This window comes from Rhinolophus hipposideros (assembly GCF_964194185.1).
Source record: "Rhinolophus hipposideros genome assembly, chromosome: 6".
Taxonomy (NCBI): domain Eukaryota; kingdom Metazoa; phylum Chordata; class Mammalia; order Chiroptera; family Rhinolophidae; genus Rhinolophus; species Rhinolophus hipposideros.
The window spans coordinates 53457079-53475265 of NC_138052.1; the positions used below are offsets into that span (position 1 = coordinate 53457079).

The 18187-nt window shown below is 37.2% G+C and overlaps 1 protein-coding gene across 32 annotated transcripts in view; it reads left to right on the forward strand.

Annotated features, from left to right (window-relative positions):
• Positions 1 to 18187, forward strand: part of OSBPL6 (oxysterol binding protein like 6) — a 184098-nt gene that overhangs the window by 116352 nt on the left and 49559 nt on the right. For 12 of the 32 annotated variants that reach the window (XR_013993572.1, XM_081052485.1, XM_081052487.1 and 9 more), the window contains 5 exons: positions 6240 to 6332; positions 12375 to 12497; positions 15073 to 15126; positions 16205 to 16318; positions 16432 to 16602. Coding sequence is in view for 31 of the 32 variants with exons in the window: in XM_081052485.1 (XP_080908611.1) it covers positions 6240 to 6332; positions 12375 to 12497; positions 15073 to 15126; positions 16205 to 16318; positions 16432 to 16602 (555 nt within the window). In the remaining variant the exon portion in view is untranslated. Of the gene's footprint in view, positions 1 to 354; positions 660 to 1350; positions 1563 to 6239; positions 6333 to 12374; positions 12498 to 15072; positions 15127 to 16204; positions 16319 to 16431; positions 16603 to 18187 lie in introns of those variants that run through there. The other 20 variants (XM_081052483.1, XM_081052484.1, XM_081052462.1 and 17 more) reach the window with 12 other exon arrangements.

Here is an 18187-nt window from a genome sequence, read left to right on the forward strand (position 1 = left end):
TATATGTCAACTAATGTAATATGTCAATATTATATGTTTTATTATATTATAAAAACAAAGTACTTTAGAAGTTTCTAAATTATTTTGGATATTCTTCTTTGAGCACATTTTGTATAACTCATGAATATAAACGTAGCTTAGATAAAATAATCAAATGAACAATTTCATCTGCTGGAGTCACCATGCAGAGAGCAAGGGTCCCCTTCTCCTTATTACTGTCCTAAATTTGTATGAAAAGTTAGTCTCTACAGAAATTTGTAGCCACAACCTAACATATTTCCAGCAGTTCCTTTATGTCTTCGAAATAAAATTAAAGTGAATGACAAGCTCAACAAATCAAGAGACCTGTTCAGCAGATCACGTGGACTCTCATTTTGAGAGTCATGTTCCTTTATGCGGGAGTTGCATTAAACCGTCCAGCTATTATTAAACGTCTCATTGTCCGTCTGTTTACCCACATTTTTGATACCGAGTAAACCAGGCTGTAGTCATGCTGGCAGATTTCCACTTGCTGCCTGGGAGGTATTAAGACCAGTCAACACTACCCGGGGAACAAACTTTTACCAAATTGAATTGCTGCAGTGAAATACATATTCTAGACTCCTGCTGTTAAGCTGACTCTGCATCAAATCTCTCTGAGCAGGGGGAACAAAAGGCGGGTAAGTACTTCCACCTTCTCTGTGTGTTCTAATTTCTTTAAAGAACTCAACTGGAATGAACCTAGCTTTATCGGTTGTCAAAAATGCTCCCCTCTGGAGGGGATACTGACAACTGCAGGAGCCTGTGCGTGTGTGGTGTGGGGGGCATATGAGAAATCTCTGTACCTTCCTCAATTCTGCTGTGAAGCTAAAACTTTAAAAAGTCTTTCAAAACAAAACACTGACCTGGAAATTAAGTTGTAATTTTAGTATTTGAGAGAAAACTTGCTTTTTAAAAGAGTTATTAACAGGTTTATGTAATCCTTTATTTAACCTGCTTGTTTAATATGTATTAACACCTTGAAGGTATGTGGCATGTGTTTCCAAGTCACTGTGAAAGAATATGAAAACAGCCAGCTTGTGACAGGAAGTACAAAAAAATTATAGCACAAATTATGACCTTAAAGGAAACCTTTAAGAATTCATTCTCGTTACGGAAGTTGTTGTCAAATTAAATGTGACGTGTTCCCCACTGACCAGTGATAGCTTCAAATCCAATAAACAAGAGCTCTATGATTAATCCACTAGATATTTCAGTTTTAAAAGTTACGTCCTTTAAATGTTTTCAAAAATTCCATCCTATTGGAGGCTGTGATTCTCAGAATTCCAAGATAAAGCTCTAAGGTAGTTTTATGCCGAATCATGTGTAAATGATTGCTAAGGGACTGTTGTCCACAAGTTAAGTGTTGAGCACCGAAAAATTCCAGAAATTTTTGACTGGCTACAGTGTTCAGCATCTTACGCTAGGATGGGGTGAGCTAGGGGTAAAGAGGGGTAGGAACCGGCTCATATTCATACCAAGATGGATACCGGTTCCTACCTTCCAGGAGAACCCAATCTAACTAAAGTCCAAGACTGGGTATGGTAAGGTTTGAAAACTGTCTTTATGTCTGCCAATATTTAAAATATAGCATTCAAGTACTTAGACATAGCATTCAAAATAATGAATGGTTGCATGTGTGATTGTATAACTTCAGCGATATCCTTTGATTTTAAAAACCATCAGTTTGAAAACCATGGTGAAGGTAGTAGATCAGTTCTTTGTTATTGGATAGTCAATGATAGTTAAGTTCTAGTAATATACAAATATAACACTGCTCAAATTTGTATAAGAGCGTTCGGCTTTGTTATCATTGTGGAGGTTAAATGAAATAGCTTATTTTTTGAAGCCAGTTACATTTATAATAATGAGTATCAGGTGGCAGTTTTATAAATTATGCTTTAATTTTTCAGTAAAATGCATACATACATTTATAATAAAAATATTCATTTACTTACTGTTTCTTAGTAAACGTTTTTATGATTCTCTGTGCTTTGGCCAATCACCAAAATTTGGGGTTTGGATTTTTCATTCAGCTTGAATGTGTACTATGATGTATTGTACTGTGTTTGAAATGAATGAACCTCTTACTTTGTTTTCATAACGTACTGTTTTGTAAAGTGAGGTAGAGAAGAAACTATTATGTTCTTTGTGACAGATACTGGGGTAGGTAATTTATATATTCTGTCAATGGTTTGTGTGGTTTATAACCCTTCTGATCCACAAAATCCTAGCAACATTTAAGTATTCCTTGGTATCTATAGAGACAAAACTTATTTTAATCATATTTTAAGTATCCTAAATTGATTTATCTGTCTGTGGCTTGATTCGGAAGTTAGGGGATTTAGTTTCCTTTCCCTGGCCAAGTTCCTGAATAAATCCTTTATTTTCTGCTTACATAATTGGTAAGGTCAAGTTTCTTTCCAAGTTTTGCTTTTCCTACCATGTTTATTTGTCAGAGGCAGGGGAGAGGGGAATGAGGAGGCGATGTATGTGTGCTTTATTGTCCAGCAACCTATAAGTATAAGAAGAGGAGAGGGTCCTGACAGAGAAGCTCAGACCAAAGTTATTAAGCAGTAGCCACATGGAACAGCATTGATGTATGTGTTTACAAAAATTTGTTCAGCCTTATTTGGTCTTTTGTATAATCAGACTTCTCTCCAGAATATACATATCACAGGAGGAATTCTCTTGTCAGTTTTGTTCTCTGACACGCTATCATCTCTGCCCAGCACAGTGTAAATGCCCGACAACATTTTGTTCATTAATTGAACCAACACGTGAGTGAATGAATAAATAAATGAATGAATGAATGAATGAATGATGCATTTCATTGGAAGTTTCTGATCTTCTACTTAATTATATTTACTTTACAGAACTTTTTGTTTGATGTGCTATTAAATAGTGAGAGAAGAACGGGTGCTAAAATCTGTGATTTCTAACTGATTCTAATTCTTGATTTTTAAAAATGGTATTTTGGAAGCTTTTTGTTTCCTGTAGCAATATATCTCAGATTGTGAAGTTACTTATCTGGTATGGGCAATATGAAAGCATTTTATCTCTGTAATACAGTGACACCCATGTATCTTTACTGCTCCTGGTTCTTTTTTTAGAAAAATCAACTCATGCATTTGAAAAATACTTTTATGTGTGTGTGTTTTTTATCTTTATATGATTTAGGTAAGTTTTGCTCAGATGTATTTGAAGAGTATATAAAACAAGGTTTATTTTCTTCTTACAAGTTTGTGTAATGTGTCAGGATTGTTTGGGGTTATTAATGAATAGATTTATATAATTTAGCTTAAGGTGGATTAAGTAGTTTTAAAGAAATTTTAAAATGTGTTAATTTTTTTAAAACAATGTTTTTCTTCAAAAGAAGCATTATAAGAAAGGGAATAACTTATATGCAAGTCAGAATTCTCCATTTTCATAATAAATACAAAATTTTAATAGTTCTTCTAGAACAGTGAGTCTCAAATTTTTGGTTTCAGGATCCCTTTACACTCTTAAAACTTACTGAAGACTTCAAGGAGCTTTTGTTATGTGGGTTGTGTCTATCTATATTTACTATATTAGAAATTAAAATGGATGGAATTTAAAAATATTTATTTAAAAATAACAATAGACCTGTCACATGTTAGCCTAAAAAGCATTTTTTACTTTAAAATATATTTCCAAAACAAGTTTTAGTGAAAAGAATGGTATTGTTTTACACTTTTGCAAATCTCTCTGATGTCTGGCTTAGTAGAAAACTGTATTCTTACATCCGCTTGTGTTTAATATATTTCAATAAAACATGTTATATATCCTCTGGAAAACTCCACTGGACACTAGTGAGAAAATGCGAATAAAAAAGGCAGACAATATCTTGGTGTTATATGAATATAGTTTTAATCTCACAGGCCCCCTGAAAGGGTCTTAAACCACCTTTTGAGAACCACTGCTGCAGAGCTAGTGGGGTGGGAGGGTGAGTAGCAGTGGGGTGGGGATTTTGACTTTTTCTTTTATATATTTCTGTTATATTTAAATTTCATATAATGAGCGTAATCCTTTTGTCCTTTCAAAACACACAAAAAAAGAAAATGAAAGAGTGTGTGGGGGAGAGATGATTACATCCCTAAAGAAGGTAATACAATCTTTGTTTCAATAATAACAGAAATTCTCATTTTAGTTTCTAATTATATAATCCCAGAATGAATCTAACTTTAAAATGTAGCGGATATGTTTTAAATGGGATCCAGTCCAACATATCAACATGAACAAGCAAATAATGCCAGTCCCAGGGCATTTGTTCCCATTTTGTCTGTTAAGATCTGAACATACACCTCCAGTTTTTCATTCCATATACCTTTGCTTTTGACTTTCCCTGTGAAGGCGCTGACACAGTGTGGGCACTCAGCCATATATCATTTTTCTCTGTGAATTCAAGTACATCTGGGAATGGAAAGAGCAGAATCCCAGTTAACACTTAAATTGCCCTTGGACACTATAGCTGTCAGATTAGGAATTTTTGCTATCCCCTGCCTGACTTGATATTTGGTCCCAAAATATCTCTTCTTATTTCTTCTGTTTTGTCATGAATTGGAAAAATAGGAACAATTCATACATCTTTCACTTCAATTATTCTCTTTCTAATAAATGACTTAAAAATGCATTCAGGTAAGACTTTTAAAATCTATGATCAGACCCCTTGTATTCAAGGTAATAGAAACAACCAAAAAGCTTTACAATGTACAAAAAAGAATAACTGGCTCAGGTCAAAGCATAATTTTCTTCATGAAAGAGCAAATATTAATCTAATAGTTTTCCAACGAGATATCAAAAATAGGGACCTCGATAAGTAAATAAAATACCAACCTGTCTATTGAAAAATGAAATAACTAGAGTAAAAACTTTATATTTCATTTTCAGGCTGTATCTGAATTAATTACACTGAATTGTGTCTCTGATGTCTTTCAGAATCATTCCCCCATAGAAAGAACTTAATTCTTTCCAAATACATTAGTAATATCTATTTATTAAAAATTAGAAAAATGTTAAGAAAAAATTAAAAATTGCCTATAATCCTGCAACCTTTGGTTAGCTACAGTTAACATTCTGAAATACAGTTTGAGTATATGTGTGACATCATCATATTCTATGTGCTTTTTACAGCCTTATTTTTTCTTGAATAGAACATCATGGGTATTTGTTGTGTATCAGTAAACATGGATCCTTAGTGTCATTTTTAATCACTGCATGGTATTTCCTTATAAATTTGTACTAGTCTTATACGTGTTAGATGTTTTCTACTATACTAAATAATGCTTTAGTAAATATATCTGTTCTTACATATTTGCATACCAATGAGTCATGTACTTCTTTTTCCAAAGACTTTTTAATAAAATTGCAAAATTTCTCTTTAGATAAACCATATCCAATTTATACTCCCTTTCCCCCAACCCTAATCCATTCTTGAATCTGATGGTTAAAAAGAAATCATTCTTATTTTGGTTTTCTTGTCTTTGAATATTTCTGAGGTTGAGGTGAACATCTTTTCAAATGTTCTGCATGAGTTGCTTGTTCAATACTTTGCCTATTTTTCTCTTGGAATGTTATCTTACTGATCTATGACTGCTGTTTATAGTCTTTGTATAAGACATCTACTGTTTATTTTACTTCATGGATTGTTTTTTTTTCTCTGTGTACGGAAGAATTATTTTAAGATTCTATAATTATAATAATTATAATTATAATATAATTATATATAATATAACATAACATAAGATAACATAATATAGTTACCTTACAAGGATTATAAGAAACTAGGCTAAATGATATTAAGACTCAGGGCTTTTTGACGTAGAACTTTCTCTCTGTTGATATTGGAAATGTGAGCAAATATTTTTATGTAAGGCTAACTGTCTAAGTAGTAGAGTATCACTCCCATAAAGCTGTAAAAATGTTCAGATGTATTCTGTGTTATTTTTTTAAATTGGTGTGAGCTCTGACTCCTTCTCTAAGACTGACACCAGCATTGCAGCAGCACCTCAGCAGCAAATTGATAAGAAGGGACAATAAAATCCTGGGCTGACATTTTTCTGACTGTTGCTTCTGCCTTTAGTTTCCTCAGGAACCTGCCATTTTTAACATAGCTCACAGTTTTTACTGTGCTCTGTGTGATCTCACCCCCATGAGAAGTGGGTTGTCTCACCCTGGGCTGTATTTGCATTTATTTTCAGAGTGTCCATGTACTGGAGAGGACTGCTTCCTCCAGCACCGAACCCTCTGTAAGTCGACAGTTACTAGAACCGGAACCAGTCCCCGTCTCCAAGGTCAGTGATGAAATGTGGTGCTTTCTCAGATGACATGATTCCTGCTCTGTTCCAGCTGAACTGTAAATAACTCTTATGCTGACTCCCCTTGTAGTGCAGCTCTTCCACTCCTTTTGACTCCAATATGTAGGGTTTCCCTGCCCTGTGTAAGGAGAGAAGAGATGAAAGTATATTTTGCTGGGACTTGCAGGGTTACATACAGAAATCCAGCATTCTCTTCATGTTAAGGAAAAGAGGCAAGAGAAACTATTATCATTCCTTGTGGGAGAGATGAGAAAATATTCCTACACGAAACTAACAGGAAAAAAACACACAACAAAAGTGGGTCCGGTAATAATAACAATACCAACAGCTGCCATTATTGCCCACATACTGTGCTGAGTCCTTTAAATACATCTTTCCATTTACCGTAACCCTATGAACAGCTCCATGCAATGTCAGTATTACATTTTTACAATATGGAAACCAAGAGTTCGTAACTTAGACAAAGTAAAAACAAACTGCTAAGCAGAAGAGCAGGGATTCAAACTTAGACCTTCTTAAGCTCTACCCCACCTGCAGATAAATTAGAACCTACCAGAGGGTCTGTTGTACAGTCAGAGTTCCAGTATCCTTACAACTGGCCTTCCTAGCAGTGAGCTCTGAGGGAAACACTGCAGATTATTGATTAAGATCTTTTCCCTCTCATGGAAGCCAGTGTTCCTTCCCCTTCAGCCTGCTCATCTTCCACCTAGGGAAACATCTAAATTCATTTATATCTAAAATTCAAAAATCATAAAGAAAAGTCAAGGAGATGCCATCCTACCTCCCTACTCCTAGCCCGACTCTGAGATTTTTTAAAGGGCTAGCTCCCTTATCTAGAAACTCAGAAAACAGAAATGTCTGGGGATTTTGAATTCAAATATAAAAATAGCACTTTATTTCCAAAAAAGGTTAACTTCTAAATATACACAACTGATCCTTCTACTGTGCTTGTTCTTCATTAAACAGAATACTTTAAGAAAAGAACACTCTACTACCCTAGTGTTGTGGAATATATACATTGTACCTCTTTATACTTGGGAGCTAGTACAAGCCATAAATTTTATTCTATCAGACAGGAGTAGACTGCTAAACTAAGGAAAGGGGGAGTTATTAAACTATAAAAAATAACTTGGAGAGAAATAAAAATGATCTGATTTCTAGTTGAATCACAAATAGAGAAAGTCTATTTGGTGAATATAACTAGTAACCTCTTTGAAACATCGTTCTCTCAAATAGATAGCTAAAGGAGAGAGAATAAGTAAATATAGGGGCAAGGGAAACAGTAGCTGACATTTATTGAGCACCCACTTTGTCCCACCACTGGATTAGTACGTATATTCCCAGACTTAATCAGCCCCCAACTCAATGAAGTGAGTACTGATACTATTCTCAATTTATCGATAAGGAAACAAACTTAGAGTGTAAGTAAGTTGTCCAGAGTCAGATAGCTGGGAAGTGTGTGACAGACAGAGGGAAACAGACCATGATAGGGAGAGATACTCAAAGAAAGGGAGACTTGGAGAATGATACACAGAAACACAGGAGAGTTGTTGGTATTAAAACAACAAATAGAGCGCTACACACAAAAGACTTGCTTTGGCCCCTCCTCTCCTGCCAGCTACCTCTCTAGTCTCTTTAGATGTCACTTTATGCTCCAGCTACATCCCCCTTCACACATTTCCCTGCAATGTCCCTGCTCTTGCTCTCCTCCACTGCTGAGTGTCTGCCAGGCCTGCTTTGAATGCTCCCCACTCCCCTCCTCTTCCTTCACCTAGCTAAAACTCTGGCTCCTCTTTTAAGGTAGACCCACCTGAACCCTTTTTCAAATGCTGCTCATCATCTCCTTACCCAGTCTACCCTCAACCCCAGACTGTCTTGTGTATCTTGTCTCTGTACTTACCACATTCATTACTTTATTTCACATTCTCTTCTGTCTGATTCCCTAGAAGGACAACCTGTGACAGGGCTTGTGGTGCTTGTAATTTATTGAGGAGAAAGGGGGTGAGGGAAAAGGTCAGGGCAGGCGTGGTGCTAAGCAAGAAGGGGTTTCAGCTGGAGTCCACTGTCAGCCTGATTTCTGGAGCATGAATTATACCACAGAGTTGGTCTCACCCGGGGGAAAGGAGGGCTTTTTGTTTCCTTAGCCTTTGTACCCTATGTCCTTCAGGATTTGAAAGCCATGAGTGAGAGAGATGTTGCAGCATAATTAATTTCGCAGGTGTGAAGCCCCATCTTGGTGGAAATAGCAATTCCCCATTAGCTTTAGCGTTCCCAGTGCTTACGGCAGTGCGGGTCCACTGGCCTGATACAGGGTCTGGAGCAGACACCAACAACATCCAGTTCCCGTTACCCCTCCATGCTGTTGTCCGCTTGGGTCTTATTGTAGAACTAATACTCATGTGGTGTTTTCTGTTAATAGATAGCACACCTTTTGAAGGGTCTTCTCCATTCTAGATACCATAGTATCTCACCATCTCTCAGCCCCTGTGAGAGAAGATGGGTTTTCTGGCATTGTTTGGTGGTGAAAGAACATTGTTTGGAGTACACATAGTCCTGTCTCAGAATTTGTTCAAATTCTTTAGTACTTTCACCTTCCCAAGCATTTTCACGTAAATCCCCCATCCACCCTCACACAGAGTAGAACACTGAGAAAGGAGATGTCTCTATTTTTTTTTAAATGAACGGACTAGGGATGTTATTAGGTTACTTTCTGCTTTTAGTTATTGTTATTAGATCAAAAGTATTTTTAAAACCTCTGTAATAATGAAAACGTTTGTGTATCTGATACAAGTCAAGTACTGAGGTGATCACGATCATGTTGGGGCTTTCAACTGTTTCTATGACAAGTAAACCTATGAAAACTGGAGACTTTTAAGCAGAAAATTAGTATCAATTGAAATCATGGAAAAAAATTCTTCAATTTTCGGAAAATAATTTTAGATTTCTTAAGATAGACCTGGTCTAGTACTAAGCTTAAAGATGGGTTGTGCTAAGTACTGAGATGGGATGTTTCATTCGTACACACCATATTTATAACATTATCATCAGCATTTATAACTGAAATAGGGAGAATGTTGTTTGCTCTGGTTTTATCTTTTGCTTCTTTGTCAGTTTGACAGCTTATTTAACTATAAGAACTACACTAGGATTCTTCTCAGTTTCTTACGCTGGCTTTAGTAATTCTGCATCGGAGCAAATGGAATTATTTGTTCAGAGCTGCCTCAGTTATAATTAAGAAATACATTTTAACTGTTCGCCTTTTCTATCTTACCCCTTTTTCTTTCCTTTTCAGTTAAACTCCCAAAGAAGGAAAAAGAAAAAAAAAAAGACTTGTGATAGAAATCAATAGCCATAGCTCCACAGGGATAAGCTGTTATTACATTCTGAGTTTAATTAGAAAAAAATTCAAAACACATTTGTACTTATTAAATGTTTCCATTTTCACAAGTAATTCAGAGTATTCATCATACACACACACACACACACACACACACACACACACACCACAGAATAAATGATGAACACCAGACTTCAAATTAGATCTCACCAAAAATAAAAATGCTATTCTTTTAGAGATGCTATGCATAGCTGGGACTTCCAAAAATAGAAGTGTCATGAAGTACAGCTGATATCTCTCTAAGAACAGAGAGAGTGCTAATGAACATATTTACACATATATGGAGAGTTCATCTTTTAGTTTCTTATTATACCAAACTTTTAAAAAGAAATCAGTAGAAACCCATCATTTTTATGGAAGAAAAATCCATCATTTTTATCTACTTTTTTAGTAGAAAGCCAAAGATACTGGACTTTATATGAGAACCTACTTTTTTCCTTCTATTTTTCTAACATTATTCATAAGCAGTATTCACTTGTTGAATTGCAATTCAATTTTAAAAAATGAGAATACCAAAGCACTTTCCTTTGTACTCTGGGGGATAATACCACCTGCCCGTGTATTGTCCCCAAAAACATGGTATACAGCCTGAAATTGTCTCATCAGAAACATTTTTTTAAAAAAATCTAATTAACAGCTTTAATGAGATCAATCACAGTTTCTGGCAGAATTAATCTTCAAGTAGAAAATCACATTTGGGGTTGTTTTCTTAATGTAAGGGTAAATTTACAGATCCTTTTTTAATTAAAAAAACAGTTTTAGTAATGTCTAGTTTTACAGATCTTTTAAAGGAATCTTGATGTTGCCAAATAAAACTGGTATGTGTGTTTCTGTAAGGTACACAGTTCATTCATTAGCCGCATCTCCTCAGAGATGCCCAAGGAGATGAAGAAATGACAATGGTCTCAGATTAGTTTTCCTCTGAGGGGCTGGAGGGGTTGTTGTAGGGTTGTAGGACAGAAGCATGATGCTGGCTATAGAGGGCTTTGCAGCAACGAAGAGTAGCTCCTGGACTTCGTGATGTTAGAATGAAGCAATGTTCAGCCGCATCTCCTGGAAACATAACTTTCTGTGAAAATTCCACCCGTTTACACAGGGTCAGACTTAAACATAGATTTGACTTGGTCGTAGAGCAAGCAGCTTCTGGAATGAAAGGAGAAGAAAGGGAAAAGAGGCATGGATAGTAAATACAGAGCCCTCGCCCTATCTATCGTCACGGCCAACATCGGTATGTGGCTATAGTACCTTTGCCTCTGGGCCTTGTCAGGTTCACAGCCCTGCAGCAGGTTCTGGGCACCACTATGCAAACGTGTGGGCCAGCATGTCCACCTGCCCTGTATGGAACCCCATCGGCCATTCCTGTGGAAGCCTTTTTTTCTGTGATCTAATGATTTCTGATAGAACATCTCCTTTCAGAAGGCACCTCCCCAAGTCAGTCTGGGCTGAGGCCTTCTGTGGAGGGGTGTGCCCTGATAATGAGCTGCATCCAGCTTTGCAAAGCTGAGGCAGTGGAGCAGGTTACACTAAGAGATTTTCTTTCCCTGCACTGTGGGCAGGATTGGAGCAGCTGTGCATGGGATGTGAGCTTGTTGTTCCTGTCTCCAAATTATGTCACATGCCATGAGATCTAGAATATGAGTGTTTGCTAGGTCAATGGTTACTTTAGAGCTGCATGGGCCCTTAGAAATCACCTGGTCCAGAGATTTTAAAACCTAGGACGTTAAGGGCCAGGCAGTTACCACAGAAGCAAGTCCAAGGCGGGCTGGGGCAAACTGAAGATGGGCACTCTTCTTTCAGGGCAGGCCCCGTGTTGCCAGATCTTCCAGGCTTTCACAAAATGCTAGAAATTTGGATGTTTAAAGTCTGAAATCTTCTGATTTTTAAATGTTAACACCTCATTTAAAAAGTGTGAACACCATAGGTGAACAAAACATATCTTCTGAAAGAGGAAACCGGGATTTAGCCGATTTTTTAACAAAGGAGGGTGATAGCATGGACTTTAGCATCCCAGATTTCTGGCCTTGCAGTCTGGCACTTTTTCCACAGGCTCCCAAAGGTGTCTGTCTCAGGCTGTGTGTCTTCGAAAGCACAAACTTCTTGGTGTGTTTGGTGAGCAGCACGTTTTCTGTGCACTCCAAAATGTACACAGCCTCACCGAGAGGAAACGTGCCCTCAGTGCTGCTCTTCAGCTTAATAGGTTACGAGCCACGTAAACCACTGGAGCCTTTCCATTTCTCCACAGAAAGCCAGGCTCACACACTAATTGAACATTTATCATGAAAATAGTCTTATTTCAAAACTTTAAAGTGCTTCTGTTCCCAAAGATGAACTGTCTCAAAAACTGCATTTTAATCCTTCTGAGTTCAAGCAATCGAAGCTCTATTCCATCCCATCTGCCTCCAACTCCACCTCGTCTCTGGTGGACCTCCATACTTCCAGGAAACTAGTTTTAGCCTCAGTCATAAGTATTTAGCTAGGTCTGATGTTAGAATTTGTTCCAGAATGTTGTTCATACTTGTGGTGGGTCGAGTGGTGCTTCAAAAGCAACTTCTACTTAATCTGTTTTAAGTGTGTCATCAAGCACCAAAAACACATGATTTGTTTTTCTTCTTTTCTCTCAGGAAGCTGACAGCTGGGAAATTATAGAAGGGCTGAAAATAGGCCAAACAAATGTCCAGAGACCAGACAAACATGAAGGCTTTATGTTGAAGAAAAGAAAATGGCCTTTAAAAGGCTGGCACAAGGTAACATTTTCATCGGATTCACCCTCAGGTCATCATTATAAAGAGAAAAGATCTTTTTGGTGTCATTAGATGGAAAACCAAGAGTACGGTTGTATGTATAAAACTAATTTTCAAGGCCTTATTTTAACCACATGGGCTGCAACCTGTCATACCTATTTAAATCTGAGATCTGTAATATCTATATGCAGGGGAAATATTTTATTTGTATATTTAAAATCCAGGTCATCCATATTGTTATCTACTCTGCTTTTTCCCCTTAAATGTTACTTAAGTTAAATTTCCCTTAAATTTTACTTAAATTAGTATGAATATGTTTTTATTAAATATTCTAAATATGAGATTTTTTAAATGCATGCATGTATTCCATTGAATGGGTTTATATTGTATATCCCACCATTATTGAACCAATTCCTTATTGCTGGAAATGTAGGATATGTCTAATGTTTTACTGTCATGATGAACATCCTTACACATGAATTTCTATTTAATTCCTTGGGATAAATTCCTACAGTTATTGATACTGGTGCAAACTCAAGATGGAAATTCACTGATCTTGTAAGTTGGTTTACTACCCTTTACAGTGTATGGTTTATTCCTCTCTCGTCTACCCCACATCCTTTTTCCATTTTCTACTTTTAATTACAGAGAAAATATTTTGCAGTACGTTGTTGCAATCACCTAGTAGCAAGAATTCTCTGATGCTAAGGAGGAGAAAGTTGTCCTCCATTTTCAGAGGTCTGTCCTCTGACATACGTCAGCATCTTCTCTGAAATCATTGGAAGAACAGGTTCATCTGCTTTGCATATCTGCCAATGGATTTCATCTTAGGGCAGAGGGATTTGTTGTCCCAAGTGTCCAGGTGGCGGCTGCCCATTGGCCTAAAGCAGAAAAGTCATGGATTATAACATCCTTGAGGAAATATATATTTTTGTAATCTAAGGGAAAATGTAAAACTTAACAGATGGGAATGTTGCCCAATCCCCTGTCTGTGAGGATAGAATAAAAACAGGTCAAAGGGGATTCTGACTACTATTTCCTCTCACTCGTCAGAAACCTTGATACACACCCTAATGTTATCCCAATGCCAGGCATCTCTCCCCACCCTTGCTCTTCCTTAGATTTTGGCCAACTGGCCATATTCCTTCCTAAAATCAACTTTTGCCTTTCATTCTGACCTTTCCACTTTGCAATTCCTCGAATCAATGACCTTGCTAATCTCTTTCCCCACAACGATCCCATCAGTTATCCCTGCTAAAATTCTTTGATAGAAATGGAAAAATAGAAGAACAAAAAAGTCAAAGAAATAAATTTGATTTGAATTGCCAACTTTACCATAGCACTTTCAATCCATGTTGCAGTAAAACTGGCTGTGGTTCAACAGCAACTCTTTCTGGACCATGCCTTTGAACATTTTGCTATATAAATAGGAGAGTTTCCCTTGTATTGCCCTTTCTCCTGGTCTCTAATGCCAGCAGATATTTATTCAAGCATTAGCCCGTTTGAATGCCCAGGTTATGGACAATTGAGTAATCAAGTGTTTTACAGCTGTAGAGATTCTTTCTTCCCGTGCTTTCTTGTTGCAAAGGGATGACTTGTAACAAAGGGGTTACAGTGGCCTTCTGTGAGTTCTGTGCAGGGTGTTTCCAGGCCTCACTGCCTGTGACCTCAGCAACTAAGACTTCCTGAATCACATAAAAACTTCCCAACAGAGCAATTTTTCAGCAACAGAAAGACTCCCTGACTCTGTAGAAACTAGTGAAGGGCACTGGACCCATTGTTTGGGTCCTGGAAACTGTTTGTTCTTTTATTAATTGCCCACAGAAAGGAAATCAACAGCAGAGAGTTCCTGAGTGTATGTGGAACAAAAATGTCTAGATTCATTTGGATTGGACCCAGGAGTATCTTGGAGGAGACAAAAAAAAAAAAAAATTCCGCAAAATATGTCTCTCTCTTTTTCAACCCTCAATATAGTACAAAAATAATTTTTTATCTGTTTCACTAATAGTGAAATCCAAGCATTTTGCTAAGTGGAGAGGCAAGCATATTGCTAAGGCTACCTCTTAAACTTTCCAGATCACTCGTTATTCGTAGATCTAGTCCACTGGCTTCTATAACAGACATGAGCATTTTCAGGAAATCTCCATGTTATCCAGGGAAATACAGGAGGTTACCTCCAGGGTGAAAATTCTCAAGTTTCTTACAAAATTGCTATGAACTCAGTTTATTCTCATTTCTCACTTACAAAAAAAAAATCCCAATGTGGTGCATTCAGAGTGTCTAACTGCCAGCCCTGAGATGCACTCTCCAACCTGCACCCCTATTAAGAAAATCCATGGTGAAAAGAGTTCATCTCCATTGGATTATGTGTGAAGGAGCCCTACTGGGTTAATAGTATGGAACTCAAGCTCAGGTTTCCTTATCATTTAATGTGTATGACTGTGGCCAGGTGCACTGAACAAAATACATTAAAATGACCAAACATATTGATTACTACATGCCAAGCAACATTAACCCACAGTTGTGAATGTTTTAGATAACTCAGAAGATAGTAACTGGGGTTGTTTGGTTCTTGCAGCGTTTTTTTGTCCTGGATAATGGAATGTTAAAGTATTCAAAGGCACCGCTTGATGTAAGTAGCACAGAAGATACGTTTCAAAGATTGGTTTAGAATTCTGCTTGAAGTGAGTGAACCATAGTTCTTCCAGGCTTGTACTATGGTGACCAGCCTTGTGCATTTCTGTGCCTGTATGATTTAACAAGTTACCAAACTTCCATGGTGCATGGAAGGTGTGTTTCATGCTTACGCTCACGCTAATGTACAGTCTTAAACTGGTGCATGAAAATGTAACCATTGTTGTTGATGTCTGTTGTTCAAAATGAGCTTCACCTAGAAGTGACACGCTAATAAGCACCATCCTTTCTGTCTTGGAGAGAAAACTCAAATTGGCTTTTCTCTGCATCTTAATAAACTATGCTTTATGTGCTTTTTGAGATTTAAAGCAACCTTTGCTCTTGTCAATGTCCTTTTAATACCTATCTTACGAACTTCATTTCTGTTTTATACCATACATCCTTTTATCTTGGGAACCCCAGCTCACTAAAATTATTCTAAATTGTTTTTCTTTAATACAAAAAGTAGTTGTTTGCTCTCAAAACTGGAAAATGCCCTGTGATATAAAGGAAGTGACAGAGGGCTTTCAGTTTTGACCCCATGTTTTCCATTGAACCAGCTGTGCGTCCTTCGTCAGATGAGGGTAGCCAGAAGGAAGAGCTGGCTGATCTGTGCTCTCTGACCCCAGCTGCCCAGTTCTGCCCTAGCAGCTGTCTTTGGGCTGATTATTTGGAATATTCTGGGTTGTAGGTCAAAGACTGACCATAGTTATTTTAGGAACCACTAAAGACATCTTTTTGGGAATATAAATTATGAAATCTAGAATGATGAAAAATTGATAATATATATTATGCCAAAAACAAATAAGACATAAAGAGTCTAACCTCTTGAAATTGGTATGAAATCACGGCAACTTCCACTGTCCTCAGATTAAGGACCTTAATCTCAGAACCTTAACCATTTTCCCTTTGTAAAGGAGGTGTGGTATTCCATTTCCCATAGATAAGTTGAAGATTACAAGTTAAAGCTCATTTCAGTGTAGAAACATATCAAATCATACATCCCTCCAGCCTATTTACCAGTCTTTTGATTTCAGATTCAAAAAGGGAAGGTCCATGGGAGCATCGATGTCGGACTCTCGGTCATGTCAATTAAAAAGAAAGCTAGGAGAATAGACCTTGACACAGAAGAGCACATCTATCATTTGAAGGTAAAGTTGCTTTTCAACACTTTCTCTGCCACTACCAGGGGAAATCACTTGCCTGTATCAGTGGTAAACAGGAGACTGGTTTCACCATTATCTTCTCTTCTTTATTGTTTTAGGTGAAGTCCCAGGACTGGTTTGATGGATGGGTCTCCAAACTGCGCCATCATCGATTGTATCGGCAGAATGAGATTGTGAGGTCACCAAGAGATGCTAGTTTTCACATATTTCCTTCAACGTCCACAGCTGAATCCTCACCAGCTGCGAATGTTTCTGTTGTGGATGGAAAGGTATGACTTCGTTATCTAAAAATCAGCCCAGAAATTGCTTGGAAAATTATACATACACATAGCTGAGTCTCATTTGACAAACCAGAAGGAAAAGATTTTCTTTGTAAACTAACCCTCAGAAGACAGTAGTGACTTTAGCCGTCAAAGTTAATCACAAATGTAGATTAGATCTCCAAGAGAATTAATGGTTACTTTTCCTTTCCCGGAATGGACTATATCATAATTTTATATGGCTTTGTAGGAATATTGGGAAATAGAGCAAACATTTGATTAATAGGTATCTAGAAATCGATGTCTTCCTGGGTGGTAATAAGAAGACCACAATGTTTTGAAAATGAAACTTGATTTCTTGCCTTCAGCTGTAATATACAGAGGGTGTCAAAAAATGTACACACATTTTAATAAAGGAAAAAACTGTATTAAAATCATAATACTCAATATATACCGAGAACAAAACAGTAACAAAAGACGAGCTACCGTAATTCAATTCAACTTCAAAAAGTAATACATAGATAACATCTCTTAAAATGTGTATACATTATTTTGGTACCCCCAGTATTTGTGATTTAGAGAGAGACCAGTGGAATTAATACAAGTGGGCTAGAGGATGTGACAAAGAGTAGTAGTCCATTTGAGTGACTAGGCAGTGAGTTAAGCATTTAACATTGATTCATCTCTCATCTTTAATATAGCCAAAGCTCAGAGACAGTAAAGAATTTTTCCAGAAGTTACATAGCCATTGAACAGATGAGCAGGATCTGAATCCTCATCTCTCTGTTTTTAAAATCAGTGCCCTTTCCATTATACCAGGTACCAGATTAAGGGAGGCTAAGTTATTCTTTGGACTGTATTAAGAGTTCATTTTCTATGATGCTGAAAAGCTACAAGTGTTGCCTGTGAAAAATCAAGGTTAAGACCACAGACAAGGAGATCGCTGTTTCTGCCTTTAATTCAGTAATTAAGTTTTCTGAACCATAGCCACATTGCCCTGCCTGGGGGTGTGCCAGCTTCCCACTTGGCACTTGATGTTGACAACAGAGACATCTGTGAGGAACTGGCTGCCACAGGGAATTGGGTTTGAGAATGTTTCAGTGAAGATTCTACTTTTCTCTGTTTTCTTATATAGGGATATACGAGTATGTAATACATATATCCATTGGAAAACCTCATGGAGTAACTGCAAGACTAATCAAATCAGATTAAATGAGACACAACTATATTCAGTGTTTGCTATTTCAGTGGAATTACTCAAATAATTTTTGTTCAACCCCTTGAGTTGTATTTCATAAGGCTCTCAACCCTTTCTGGCTGTAGCCTGGCTAAAGACTGTTCAGTCATCTTTCTGCTAGAAACAGGATGTTGGGTTAACCCTAGTACTAACCAGTTCTGAAAATGAAAGGCGACAAACCAGGAGGTCAGCGGATTAGGACATAGGATATTTACTGAATCACCCAACACAGGACGCTCAGATAATCCCCACGTTTCTCTGAGCCTCCTGCATTCTCACCACACAATAGAATGAACCCCAGAGTTAGTCCAAAATAAATAAGAAATCTATCCCAGGTGGATATTTAAAAATATATAA